This window comes from Notothenia coriiceps, unplaced genomic scaffold, assembly GCF_000735185.1.
Source record: "Notothenia coriiceps isolate Sejong01 unplaced genomic scaffold, NC01 NC01_scaffold00025095, whole genome shotgun sequence".
In the NCBI taxonomy this organism is placed as follows: domain Eukaryota; kingdom Metazoa; phylum Chordata; class Actinopteri; order Perciformes; family Nototheniidae; genus Notothenia; species Notothenia coriiceps.
The window spans coordinates 1-14267 of NW_011357796.1; the positions used below are offsets into that span (position 1 = coordinate 1).

Consider the following 14267-nt stretch of genomic DNA (forward strand, 5'->3'; position numbering starts at 1 on the left):
GGCAGTATTGTTGGAACAGCATCTTTGTTCAGTTTGAAATTCTTTTTTAATCCAATTTCCTTAGCGAGCATTGTGGACTGGTCGAAACACGATCTTTCAAAGTGCTGCCCACAAATTGTAGGTTTCATCGACCCCGGGTTACCTGGACCAGCAAAGTCCGCCCTCGTACGACGCGCTTGTTTGGTCCATATACGCGACATTTGATAATTTTTTGGCCACAAAAACATCCCATAGCCAGATTTGGAGACGGCCCCACATCCCCATACCACACATCGCTTGCCGATTATTCTTCACGTTTTGTTGTTGTGCATCCTTTGTTTTAATATTTGCCGCTTCAAGGCATTTAAACAATGGTGACTCAGCTGTGTTCTGCTCAGCTGTGTTCTACTCATGACGTCACCGCCGGAAATGACCGAAGTTGTTTCCAGAGCTACGAACGATCGTTACTAACTGACAACATTTGTATGCTGTTATAATCGTGATTTATTAAAAAATACATCAATAATAAAAAAAACATATGGCACATTTCACAATACAAATGCAACCTCTATCATATACTAAGCCCACTAACAGGTGCTAAAAGCATTTCGTAAGCTCTTTAAACTTGGTAAAAGGGTGTAGCGTGGGCAAAGGAAGAACAGATTTGATTTGAGGCATGAGCACATTATGTTTTATTCTCTGAGTAAAGCGGGCCCTTTAGTAATACATGTTGATGGACTAACAGGCTAAAAACAGTCTGCAGTTCAGTAGCTCCGCTAGCAGAAATTCAGAGGGAACAATTGTTTGACAGAGTGATCCCCAGAGGTAGTATTAACATTTTAAATGATTGTAGTTATTTTAGACACTATGCTCAATGGATAATGACACTTCAAATTTCTCATTGCAAATAGGTCATGCCACTTTGAGCATTAGGGTGTAAGGAGAAGTATGGCTTTTGAGTGACCTCTACATGAGTCACTTTTTACTGAAACAGAAATGTTCACATAGGAAGTATCACAAACATTTAGTCATAAAGACAGGGGCATCCTTGAACTCTGTGGGCAGCTCGGATGCTCACACAACAAATAAAGACACTAAAGAAGCGTTCATAAAAGGTATACATTGGAATGGTTTGGATTTGTGTCTCAGAGTGATCTGTCTAAGTTCTTCCGAGAGCAACACTGACTCAGTGATTACATCACTGCCTTCAGCCAACTCAAGGACGCACAAAATCAATGCTCTTGATGCAAATGCACAGTGGGAATTAACTTTAAAGCTAATAACATTAAGCTGGGAGCGCTGCGATGTCGGCCCACATTGTAATGTTATGTAAATCTGACCATATGACAGCTTAATTTAAATGGGAGTGTGCCAGATTATGCACAACAGTGGCCCATTTTGCTCCCTCGTCCTCATCCCTGCAACCCGGTAAATAGCTTAAGCCACTCATTCTAATAAAAAGACAAACAAATAAATAAAAACATTCAACAAATTTAGAAGCAGGGCCCTGGAGACTCAACGCTGGAATTGTATGCAGAGGAAGAAATTGGAGAGTACAGAATGTTGGCTGGAGGGCCCATCACTCAATTTGTTGGTAAACATCAGATTTATGTTCAGTAAATCCTCGGCTAAACTGCTGAAGGGCTCCTCTCTCCCTGTGTGTCTCACACAAACACACACAATCACCTCCAGCATATTTTGAAAAAAATGACTAGGAAACCTTGATGTTGCTTCTAGCAGAGTACTAGGGTGTGAGAATACACTGTACTCTAAGGATCAGCCACTGTATCTACTGTAAGCATCAGGTTGGCCATAGTTAAATATTTGTGTTTGATTTTGAATTCCATCCAACAGCGCTGGTGCTGATTGTTTTTTCCGACAAACAAAAGTGTTCCTTGTTTTGTCCACAGACATTACTTTGCCCGCTATAACATTTCAGAAGGCTGTTTTAATGTAGCAATCTGCAGGGGAGAACATGCTCAGTGACTTACTGCTGATATGCAGCACACAAGTAAAGATAATTAAGTCAGTTTGGAAGGCAACAGTAGGAAACAGGAGGTCTTTAAATGATTCTAACCACTCCATCAGGCTGATCCCAGCAGTAAGCATACTTGAGTGCATTTGCTGAACATGGCCACAAGAAGAGGAGAGTGCACACTGTGTGTCTGTGTAATTAAAGCGTCGTCCCAGAGCGGTGTAGGATTTCTATTAAGCAGGTGATTCTCCTGTATAAAGTGTTTGGGGAGCCGCAGCCTGACAGGGGCAATGAATGGAGGTGTGTGAGCGCGGGGCGTTCACTGCCACTGAAGGGCTTTTAAATGACTGTTGAAGAGAGGGAAGCAGCCCTGGGTTACTTGTTGGGAATAAATTCCTCTCATCTGCAGGTAGTCATACAGGGCAGGGCTAAATAAGAAAGGGATGCATTTTAATATGTTCTCACATAATTGTATAAATATACTGCAAAAGACAGAAAAAGTACATAGACATGACGCCACTGCAAAGGTTTTATTGAAGAAAGAAAAAAGAAACACCAGTTGACTACAGGCCCCTTCCAATGACCCCCAACAGATGCTTCACCAACACCACAGGGTCCAGCTTCTCATTCAGACTCTGCTGCTGCTGCAGCCTCACACTGCGGCTGAAACATCTTCAACTTCGGTAAAGAGTCATGGCACCATCTTTGAGGGAGGCAACATATGGAGCACACAGCAACAGTATGGTGACTGTACTGCACAGACACGGGCAGAAACAAAGACAGTAGACCACCCAAATACATCAAACTAAATCAAAAGAAGCAGTATGGTCTTTATACTTCTTTAAGTCAGATGTGTTCACAGACTGTCCATAATAATATACTGTAGCAACAGGAGAGTTTAAAACAGCTTTTATGGCACATGAGGTTTAACTCTGTGAATGAGTACACTTTGTACAAACATGCTAATAAGCCAATAATAAAATATATAACAATAAAAAAATGTCTAAAACACAAGAGAGTGCTGCCCCCTATAGTTTCCCAGCTAGCTGTTAACAGCCTGCCTGCCGTGATAATTCTCCGTGGGTTTGTCCTGATGAGTGACATACATTTCCATCACACATTTGAGTGTGCGGCTTTAGAACAACGTCACATCCTTTACCAAGCCACAGCTCTTTCATCTGGACTTTAACACAGCACGGGGTGTTGTTAGCATGTGCTGCTAACAACACTTCTGGTTGGTCCAACGTTAAATAAGAATTGTATATAAGCACTACTGCACGGCTTTTGTTCACCTGGATGTTTAGTCACTCTGAAATCTTTATTGTGACACACCTAACCCTGTGTGATTACCCCAGCCCGTAAGGAGGGGCGCTGTCAATGCTAACTGAGCCGGATCCCCAGCCCCTCCCTGAGCGCTGAAAACCAACAAACAAATGTGACATCATGTTATAAAGAGGGTCTTCTTCACCTTTGTTGCCTAACAACCAGTCCCCATCATATGGCTTACTGAGTCAGCTGCCAAACAGCTGACCTCATGGCTCAGTACCTGAAAAAAAAACTTGAAAAAAGTGTTTTCTGTACTAGAGAATATTTTTGTCCTCAAACTAATTATAGTAATCTATTTAAATACCTAGTTATATGAAATAAAAGGTGTTAGATATGACAGAACATGGTGTTCCCATCTGAATTTGATATTTATAACAAGCCTTTAAGATCCATTACAATGCACTGGTGAGTTGCACTGAGTTCAGTTCGCCCAGCCTTGGATGGTGAAACAGTGTTTTCATCCTCATGTAGAAGATGTGTCCTGGCAAAGGTCTGATGAATGTTTATTTATGAATTATTTATATTATTGGGCTTATTAGCAAAGTTATGCACAGAGTGTAACCGTGGGTAAAACATGGCTCACAAAGCTTTGTAACCAGAGTAACGGATTACAGTGCACAAACATGTTGGTATAACCATCTGCTATCCTAATGGCACTAAACAGATAACACATCTGTTATCGGGGCTGAGGAACACTGTAAACCAACAGCAGACCTTAATACTACTCAGACTTTGTTGTTTAAAGGCACCCTGTGTGAGTTTTCCTGTAAACACCCAAATGCAAACAAAATGAATGAATTTCCTTTGTAAATAAACATTTGCAGAGTCGACTGTTTGCACACTTTAGCTGTTACCTTCTGTTGCATGTTAACAGCTGTTAACTGTAGTCCTCTGCCTTTGCTGCTTCTCTTCAAACATGGCTTTCACCAACTGAGGATCAGTGGAGTATCAACAAACCATTTCTAAATGTTTGCATCAGATCAACCCCGATCTGAGAGCCTGCAGCCAGGGACAGATTACAACACCAAGATCCTGAGACCTAAAGAGACACAACATGTCCACACACTAACCCGTGTTTTCATAGAGACGTTTTTGAGTTTGTTTGTTTTGAGTGTGTTTTTAAATTGTTGTAACTATGTGTCTTTTTTTTGCCCGCTTGCGCCTGGACTAAGTGATACACAGTCACTTCCTGCAGAGGTTCTCAGAGCTGCACATTATGTTGTTCTTCATCGGTTATTGTGTTACTCATTGTTAAAATGAGACTGCACTCGGCCAGGCCTTTGCTCAATGAGAACCCAATCATGAAAACATGGTTCCACAGCTAGCGGTGAAAAGTCCACAGGGTTCCTTTAACTCAGAAACATCACATTGCTCTAGTAATTAAAAAAGTAACTATCAAATCAAACAGTGAATCTGCTGGTCAAACGACTGGATGGAAAAAATAATAAAATCACTTTGTGGGAAACTGTCATGGTCCCTTCTTCGCCCATTACCTTGACACACACTAAATATAAAAGACATTGTCACTGGTACGACAACACTGACACACAGCACAGTGACACAAAGTCACACAGTACCCACGGCATGGTTTCTATTAAAGCATCATTATAAGGACACTTGTGCTTTAATCTGTACAGGTAAAATATTTCCTTATTCATAATATGTCTTATAAAGTGTCGATGCAATTAACATCAAAAATTGCATAGCCATTCATAATCTGTTATTTCTATCAGACTTACAAAACAATCACTAATGTAATCTAATCATTCTCTGCTCGAAAACCATATCATAAAACTCAGATAATAGGCCCTTTCTATTTGAATGGAATGCCATGATTGTACTGTTCAGGCCAACAGAAAATATAAAACATAACAGCAAGTTCAATTAGAAAGTAAAAGATTGTTAAAAAGGGAATGGCTGCCTACTGAGGGTTTGTCTTTGACACTCACACTACTATTGAGGATGACTGTGGTCCCGTTATGTGTAAAATAGTTGCACACAGAATATGTACACAGTGAATACGGCAGTTTAGATTCTTTGGTGTTCAGTAAAGTGTTTTGAAGTAATAAGCTCCTGTGATAATATGTTCCCTATTAGTGTACCGTATGTCTGTGTGACAAACACTACAATGACAAAAATGCTCTGACCAACAAACAGGTTTCCTAAATACTGATAAAGCTACAGTCATACACATATCTGCTCCTGTCATCCATGTCACATGTTGGAGTCAGACTCCCTTCATATCCAAAGAACCCATCGGCAGGACATTTAAATACATACGCACTCAGGTGAGGACAAGCTGGAGGATTATGATACGAGATAATAACACTGAGTGAAGATATATTGTTTTACTGTTAACTGCTTCGTTTAAAGATTTGAGATTTTGGGAAATATTTGTTTTTTCTTTTGAGACTCAGAACAGAAGATTGAAGTCGTTTTTTGATATGCACGCTCAGCACATGTGGACATATTAAACTGAGCTTAGCATAAAGAGTAGAACTAGTGAACCAGGGGAACATAGAGTTTTGGTGAGTAAAAACATTGTTAAGGAACTTAAAAAGTGAATTTTTATTTCACCTGTTCTTACGTCATAAACACAGAAGAGATAAATATCTAGATCTGAATAGGATTTTTCTTTGGCAGCAGGCTATCTGTATCACGTTTTATTCTTGTCTGAACGCCTGCTGTATAACATATAAAACATAGTGACATAGTGCATCAGATCAAAACCATTTCCCAAAATCTCGAACCACTCCTTAACACAGTTAAACATCTCACAGCCTCTCCTGCTGTGATGTACCGAGTCAATAGATACATGTGATGCTATGTACTGAGAGAGTGTGTGTGTGTGTGCTGAGGAATGCAAGCTTCTGTGGATGGGTACGTTTGTGAGAGAGTGAGCGGTGTGTGTTATCACGGGGGGGGGGGTGTTCAGAGGTCGGTGGTGGCTTTGGCGGTCAGGTCCTGGATGCGGCTGCTGTTACAGTTCTTGCAGAGGACGTGTCCGTCCAGAGGGTAGCAGCCCTGGTTGTCCCCCTCTGACAGCAGAGAGCCACAGTCCTGCAGGACACACACACACACACACACACACACACATTACAGAGTCATTATGCACACTCACAGCTGAGACACAGTCCCTCTCTCTGTGTTCACAACCTAATTGAGACATTTAGTGCGTTTGAACCCATCCAGTGTGTTTCAGGAGGCTCTCTGTGAGGCGGGAGCAGAGTTCAGTTCCTACCAGCTGCTGATTCTCGAATATAATTTACGTAAAGTTATGAAATAGACGATATAAATATATGATAAATAATCTCTGAGATTAAAAAGTCATACATTCACAGGGAAAAAAACTGAAGGAACCACGTCACTTGAATGTTCAAGGTTGTTATCTAGCCGTGCTCTGATTCCACCAATACAAATATCACAGACAGACCTGTGGAGGTGACTGTCTGCTGATGGTTGGTTACCTGGCAGGGCCCACAGACGCTTTAGAGATGAGAGAAGGGGAAATGTTTCTCTGCTAAAGCAGTGTGTGCAAAACACAGACATATACACACACTTCTTTTTACATCATCCTTACTCGATGGCTGTGCGCACACACGCACACACACACTGAGAATTACGAATATGCATCTACTCATGTCTCCGTGGTGACGAGATGCGTCTGTTGGTGCTGAACTAATCTGCTCTGCTTTCCTTTGACCTTTGTGTCTGCCAGGCTCTGTACACACACGGCTCTTTGACAACGTGACGCGTTACTTCTCTTTTCGCTAGCGCGTCGTGTCGCAGCGCCGCTTATCAGCCAGCGCGGCTGACAGAGTGCTTACTGTGTGAGCCTGAACTTTGCAGAGGAGAGATGGAGGGAGGATTCAGACCTGGCTGCCAAGGAGACGAGCACGATATGCATCCAGAACATAATGACTGTCGACTACAGAGCTCAAACAGAGCTCACACACAGAACACACCTCGCAGCGGTAACACTGCACGTGGAAGTCTCGGTCCAGGGCCACGATCCGGACGGTCTCCTCCTGGCCCGGCGCCGGCATGATGGGCTCAGAGCACACACAGCAGCGCGGAGCAAACTTCCTTCAACACACAAGCAGGAAGAACAGAACATGCTGTTTGAGACTGTGCACACACAGCTAACAATGCTTTTATTATTGATTAGTCAGCCTGATACTCTCTTGAGTAATCGGTTACAACTGATGGGTACATATTACTTGACAAAAGAGAGCAGCAGAACTAATAATATGTTACTGCTGTAGTAAAGAAGCTATTGCCTTTCTTGTCAAATAATCAACTCTATCTACACAATGAAGAAAATGACTTGAGCTTATTCCACTTTAAAAGTTGTAATGATACATTCTTGGATACACAGGGGTGTTAAAATGATTTGGATTTAGCTTTATGTATAATCTTTGGATGTCTAACAACTTGAATGTATGGAGGAGTTAACAAGTAAATTAATCAAAGTTATAATGAAATAAATAATCATACATTGTTGTATTGTTAATTACCGGTACGTAATGACTGTTCAGGTTTATCTTGTGACCCCTATAAGTATGGTACCACTGGCCAACCAATGGGTCAAAGCAGGGTCTCAGTTCTTCACACCAGAATAAACATAGCACAAATGATTAAGACCAATATTGCCCACACATGATTAAAGAGGTTTTCAAACAGAGGCACAGCCTGTGCATGTTCCTGTGTTTCATTATGCATGCACTTCCCCACTAGAGTCTAAACTGTCTCTGAAATGCTGCATATAAATGGTGTATTTGAGGAAAAGCTAAACATAGTAGGACCTTTACAAATACCAGAAGTGACTTTGAAATGAGTATGTGTGGGAATGCCTTCAGCAGGAAGAGGTGTGTCTAACTATAGGATCAGAGAGGATATGAAAGCAGGCTCAGACCTCAGGTCAACTGACTGACGGCTGTGGACTCTACCTGAGACATTGACTGCATGCTGGGAATCAGGAAGTGAAGGAGCTTTGAGAAACCACAGTACAGTATTCTCAGAGCGAGATTATTCCTCGACATAAAGAGGCGCGCGGCTCAGGTCACACCTGTCACGTGGAATTAAATGACGGCCCAGTGCAGCTCCTCTAAAGCCAAAAGCTGAGCACTCACACCAAGAGCCCGCTGTTTACTTCTGTTTCCCTTCTGGTCACTGACTAAAGCAACATTTCTGGGAAGGTTAGGGTTATGCAATGGGTGGAGACACATTGACAGGAACTTACTATTACATTCATGTTAGCCACATCTCATAAGGTCATTGTGCTTGTGGCATTGCTGGCAATATTTCCCTGAAAAGAAAGCCCCATGATGTGATATCTAACTGAATATGTCAGTAAGCAAATGATTTAAAACCATTAGTTGATTTGAAATTGAGTTCTTAAGTAAAAGCATTCTTGTTGATATTTGTTTGTTGTTGTACTTTTTAGTGCTTCATTTGATATTGAGGTTATCCAAAGGTCATGGAAATGTATCAGGTTACATTACTTTAGATTGTGATACTTAGGTTCAAACACACATCATATTTTATTGTAATGATTAGATTAGAGTTATTGTCCCCTGGGGGAAATTCATTTTCACAGCACTGTACACGTACACAATAAATATACAATATATAAACAACAACAATAACACAGACAACAACAGACAGTGCCACACTATATATAAATACATATTCAAAGGAACCCTCCAAACCAGTATTTTTGTTTTAAATGTATTGGACTGGTAGGGTACAGACTATTATCTTTTCCTGTCAACATGTACAGTATATATTTAACTTTTTAGTTCGGTATTTTTTTTCTGTTAGGAGATGTTTATATTTTAAGTTTGTTTATTTTCTACTCTTCATATTTTCACATTTTGTGCAATGCCTTGTTGTAACATGCTGATGTGACATCAAAACGGGCCAATGTGGGATACATGGAGTAAATCTTATCTTATCTGAACTACGTACTTGTGGAAGTCCTCGATGCAGTGGATGTGGTTGGAGGCGTCCACGGTGAAGGGCACTCCGTCCAGGCTGCGGCTGCACACCACGCAGGTGAAGCAGTGGGGGTGGTACGCCTTCCCCGTGGCCCGCAGGATGCGCTCCATGATGGGCTTACTGCAGATGGTGCAGGTCTCAAGGGTGTTCTGCACACACACACACACACACACACACACACACACACACACACACACACACACACACACACACACACACACACACAACTCCGTTACTACGTACGTACGTATAACACTACTACGTAACGTACGTACACACACACACACACACACACACACACACACACACACACACACACACACACACACACACACACACACACACACACACACACACACACACACACACATCTCATGATGAATGTAATCACTTAAAATGAGCACTTGTCTGCTAATAGAGTTGAACCACAATATCCGAATAAATATTTTTCTGCATTTCTTGAAGTTTTGTGCCAGTGTTTCACTTCAGGGGGCACAGCTACTATTCTCTCCCGTGCTACATATAAATCCACGCCCAGGACCTTTGGCTCTGCTGTCCTCGAATACCTCGGTATCTGATTAGCACTCCTCTTGAAACACAAACACGCTCATTTCTCATTGGCCCTCGCCCACACTTCATCCTCCCATATGCAAGAATGAGAGCAGTAAATATTTCCACTTTGTGATGACTGCAGGGGTTTTTGCAGCCAGGCGACTGGGCAAGCGGCCTGGGGGGAGGGGGGACGTGGTGGCCGCCTGCCACTGACTTATCTGTGGCATCTCTCTTCCTTAAATCTGCCGGGAGACGCCGTTTGTTATTTCAATATTTCATAAATAACGACCGCCTTTCTAAACAGCAATGCAATTACTGGGGATGGATATATCATGTGAGGGTGATCAATGTGCGGCCTGAGAGAGCTGATGGGCCTCGCTGCCTCTCGCTCAGGCATTTCCTGGATCTCTGTGTCTCTCTGCCCCCCGCCCCCCTCTCTGTGCTTGACTGGGCTAAACAGTGCACGGTTCAGCTGCTCCATTGGTAGCAGAGCTGCTCAGTGTTTCCAAACACAGCTCGGGGTGTGTAGCAACACTGCGCTGCGTCATCGGCTGCCTCCAGAGTTTCAGATGACACTTGTGTGACCGCTCGGCTGAGGTGAACCCCCCCAGTCTGGCTGCCGAGCACGTGCACTGACATTTATAGTCGCTATGCTAATGAGCACAGCAGCTTTACAGAACGAGGTTCAGTGTCCCTGACATACCTCCATGTGGTGACTCCTCACAGCACTGATCTTGGGTCAGGCTAAGAGGCCAACATGAGACAGGCTGATGTATGACTCCAGGCTGTAGAAAAAGGTGGTTTGAAAAATGGCTGTTACTTCAAAGCACTCCTGGAGAGGCATTATTTCCTGAAAAGCAATTTGTGCAGACAAGCTCTGCATTCTGATTCCTCTCCCTTTTTTTTTTCCCCCTCCAAGAAGGTAATAGAAATAAACATTATTCCCAGGGCAACATTTGTGTATAAACAATGTCCATATTGCAATCCTGCCTGATCCTGGAAGTGGAATGAAGCTTTTAATGAGCTCGCTGCACTAAGCCCCAGAGGTTTGCCACACACACACACACACACACACACACACACACACACACACACACACACACACACACACACACACACACACACACACACACACACACACACACACACACACAGAGGTAGAGAGACAATATGAGACGTGAGAATGAGAGTGGGGTACCGGCCCAAACAGCACTAAACCGTCATCAACTCTTCCTCATCTGTCTACAATCCCACTTCCTTATTCTCATCTGCCCTTCATGTGGGAATACCTTGCCCTTGTTTAGCTTAACTAGAGCATATGATTTCACAGCACACAGTTCCTCCGGGCCATTATAATGAGTACAGTACTCAAAAGACAAAATTCCTCTCTTTTTCTCCGATGGTAAGATTCTATGACCTCAATTCATTCATTCTGCTCAGCTTCTATTGTGTTTTTATTCACTCGTGACTGCTTTTATTTTGTGTAAGCTAACATTTAGCATTCCTGTTACACAAATCTAATTTCAAAACAAAAAATGTACAAGTCTTCTGGTCTGTGTTTGGGTCCGACCTCCACAGATGGTTCAGGACATTCTGCACGATCACTTCATGCCCTTTCTGTCAGACACCCATGTCCTCTACAGTCTGCCACTAGAGGGCTGTATGTGTCTGCGGATGTCCGGGGTTTACTTCTCCCCTGACTAAATGTGATGTATTCAAGCATATGTAGCCCCCACCCCCCCTTCCCCTCTGCCTCATACATTTCTCTAAGTGTTTGCCCAGAAGGCTAAACAAATGTCTAGGCAGATGAGGTAAAAGTGAATCTGGGTCAGACAGCCTCTTGCTGAACTGAGGGGTGAGTAGAGTGCGTTAAAGTCAATTGTGGCCCCCTTTCTTCAAAGTGATATGATGATCTCACAAAGAGCAGCGCAGTCCGGCACATTATTTAGCAACACGCTTCCTGTCAGAGTGTTGAGTGTGTTGGCAAACAGAGCGTGGGGGGGGGGGACAGAGACAGAGAGGAAAACCTCTCATCACTAACTCTCATTCTGAGTCTTGTATTTAAAAAATGTCAATGGAGTGAGATCATTTCATTTATGTCTGTTTCAATCCACTTTAATTCATTTGTTATTTAATTAGATCAAATGACACTGCCTTAGAGTAACTTTCATTTTAAACAAGTTAAGTACAACTAAAAACCAGTAAAAGATATTACTGAGAATGTCTATTCTATTCTATTCTATAGTATTTTAACACACACCCATTAGTTGACTAAATGACATGAGATAAGAATAAGGCCGACAGCTTTCCATTTGAAGATCATTTTCTTCATTAATTGATTATTCTCACAGTCTGTAAATATGATATAGATATGCAGTTTCCTGTATTCCCCCAGGACAGACATTACACAGTAGCCAATGCAGGAAGAAACAGCGATACAACATGTCCACATTTATACTAACCAGCGAGAAAAACGATATGAAATAAGATAAACACAGGCACATTGAGTCACTTCCCACTTGACGATTAAAACAAGCTTGAAAACCATATAGTAAATCAAAAATGCCCAATGAGGCCAGCTCATTTTAAGTTGAATAAACAATAAGTCAGTCTCAAGTGATTTTTTAAATTGCTTCGTGTTACTGGTAGGTTGCATTGTAATTATGTTTCATGCAACTTGTAACCTTTCACAAGGCAAAGCCAAAAACATTAGTCATATCAAAAACAATACATGCAAACTCCTCATTATTATTAATGATATTTCATATTTTTGCAGTCTATACTATAATGTCAAATGTTTAAGTTTATAATATACATACATTCATCCCTGGTTCACACATAATAGGGTCCAGGATTAATCCCCAATATTTAAAATATTCCAGAGGATTCAGCTACAGGTGAACAGAACACAACTGTAACAAAGACTTTTTTTTTTTTTTTTTTTTTTCAGATGAAACAGTTGGGAATCTGCTGTGGCATATTGTTAAGTTGAAGCTGTTTGCCATCTCTTCGGACCGTATCAACACACATTTCACACCTATCTGCTCTTTTTGTCTTCACATGGCAAAGTGGAGCTGACAGGAGGGAGGCAGGAGTTCAGAGGGACCGCACGCGATTTATGACCTGGCAGTCAGAGCGGGCCAAATATACAGATGATCTGATTCAGTGTGTGTGTGTGAACGTGCTGGTCAGTGCCAGGCCATGCTGTGTGGATTAACTCCACACTACTGAAAGCAGCCCGATGATTTCTAACAAAGCGGGTTCAAAGGGAAGGCCCGCTCGCTGCTGCTGTGTTTGCGTTTCTCTGGACAGGAACACACTCTGTGGAGTCAAATCACTGCCTGACTGCTTCCTGAGGGATGACCAAGCATTAGGAAGAAAACAGGCCAACAGCTTTTTTCATACTTAACAAACCAACCAACAAACATACTAACAAAGAAAACAGGAGTTCAATACGTTTTTAAGGAGTGTATCTCTCAACAGGAAGTACTATCGAACACCCACACCAGGAAGAAGTAATGAATAATGGAGATGAAGAAATTGTGACTCATAGGTAGTTGATACTAAATAGAAAGTTACAAACTGCATGGGTCATCAAACATAAAGTCGCAATATACTGCAGTTTTTTTAAAGATATGTTTGACCAGAGAGGGCCTTTATTGAGAGACACAGTTTTGAATGGGTGGGCAATGCCTGAACATTCTGCAAGCCGGATTCTGCATATGGTCCGCCAGCTTTAACCACCAACTTGAATAATATTTAGTTTAGCCAAAGTGGTGAATACCTGGTGCTTTGATTGGTACCACCTTCAAACAGGCTGATCCATTTTTAGTGGGTGGAGTAATGACACCGCTGACCACTGATTGGCTAAAGAGATGAACATTGCAGAGGAAGTATTTATTTTAATGTTATTTTATTGAATTGCATTTAAATTGAAAGGTGTTCCTGTTATTTTGTCCATGCAATAAAACACTTTACACCTGCTGCCCATCCAAAAAAAAACTTACAGTAAGATGGCTGTAATACACTAGAGATTTGAAATGTTATTTGAAAGTCGTCTATTTATTTACAAAGCCATCCAATGCACCACTCCCTTACAACTCCACAAGTAGTAGAGTATGTGTGTGAGTTACCTGACTCACAGCTGACTTGGCATCAGCTTCAGTCCATGCATATTCAAAAAGCACAATTGGATGCCCGCATGCCATTGTTTACAGAGGCTCTTGCTGCTGTGTGGTTCCTAATGCAGACCCCAACCCAGTCTTTCTGTCATAGTGGTATTTGTTGAAGGGAGACTGGAGATTTTTTGAGGTAGGGTTGTTAGCGGTTGTAAACCAAAATCAGTAGCTGTGTCCCAATTCAGCGGCCGCATCCTCCTGAGGATGCATTCGGAGACCACATACGTCACTTCCGCCAAACGAAGGCTGTCTCAATA

At 42.1% G+C, this 14267-nt stretch overlaps 1 protein-coding gene across 2 annotated transcripts; it reads right to left on the reverse strand.

The window, feature by feature from the left end:
- Nucleotides 1–2469: 2469 nt before the first annotated feature.
- LOC104955995 (lipoma-preferred partner homolog) lies at nucleotides 2470–10856 on the reverse strand. Of its 2 annotated transcripts, XR_799506.1 has the most exons (5): nucleotides 10536–10856; nucleotides 9251–9429; nucleotides 7246–7366; nucleotides 4603–6340; nucleotides 2470–4542 (listed from the first exon to the last, which is right to left on the reverse strand). XR_799506.1 is itself a non-coding variant. In XM_010783416.1 (4 exons), the coding sequence occupies exons 1-4, from the start codon at nucleotides 10539–10541 to the stop codon at nucleotides 6212–6214; spliced, it is 435 nt and encodes a 144-aa protein (XP_010781718.1). In that variant the 5' UTR covers nucleotides 10542–10856; the 3' UTR covers nucleotides 2470–6211. The 2 variants fall into 2 exon arrangements, 1 of the variants encoding a protein (XP_010781718.1); XM_010783416.1 differs by having other exon boundaries at nucleotides 2470–6340.
- Nucleotides 10857–14267: the final 3411 nt, after the last annotated feature.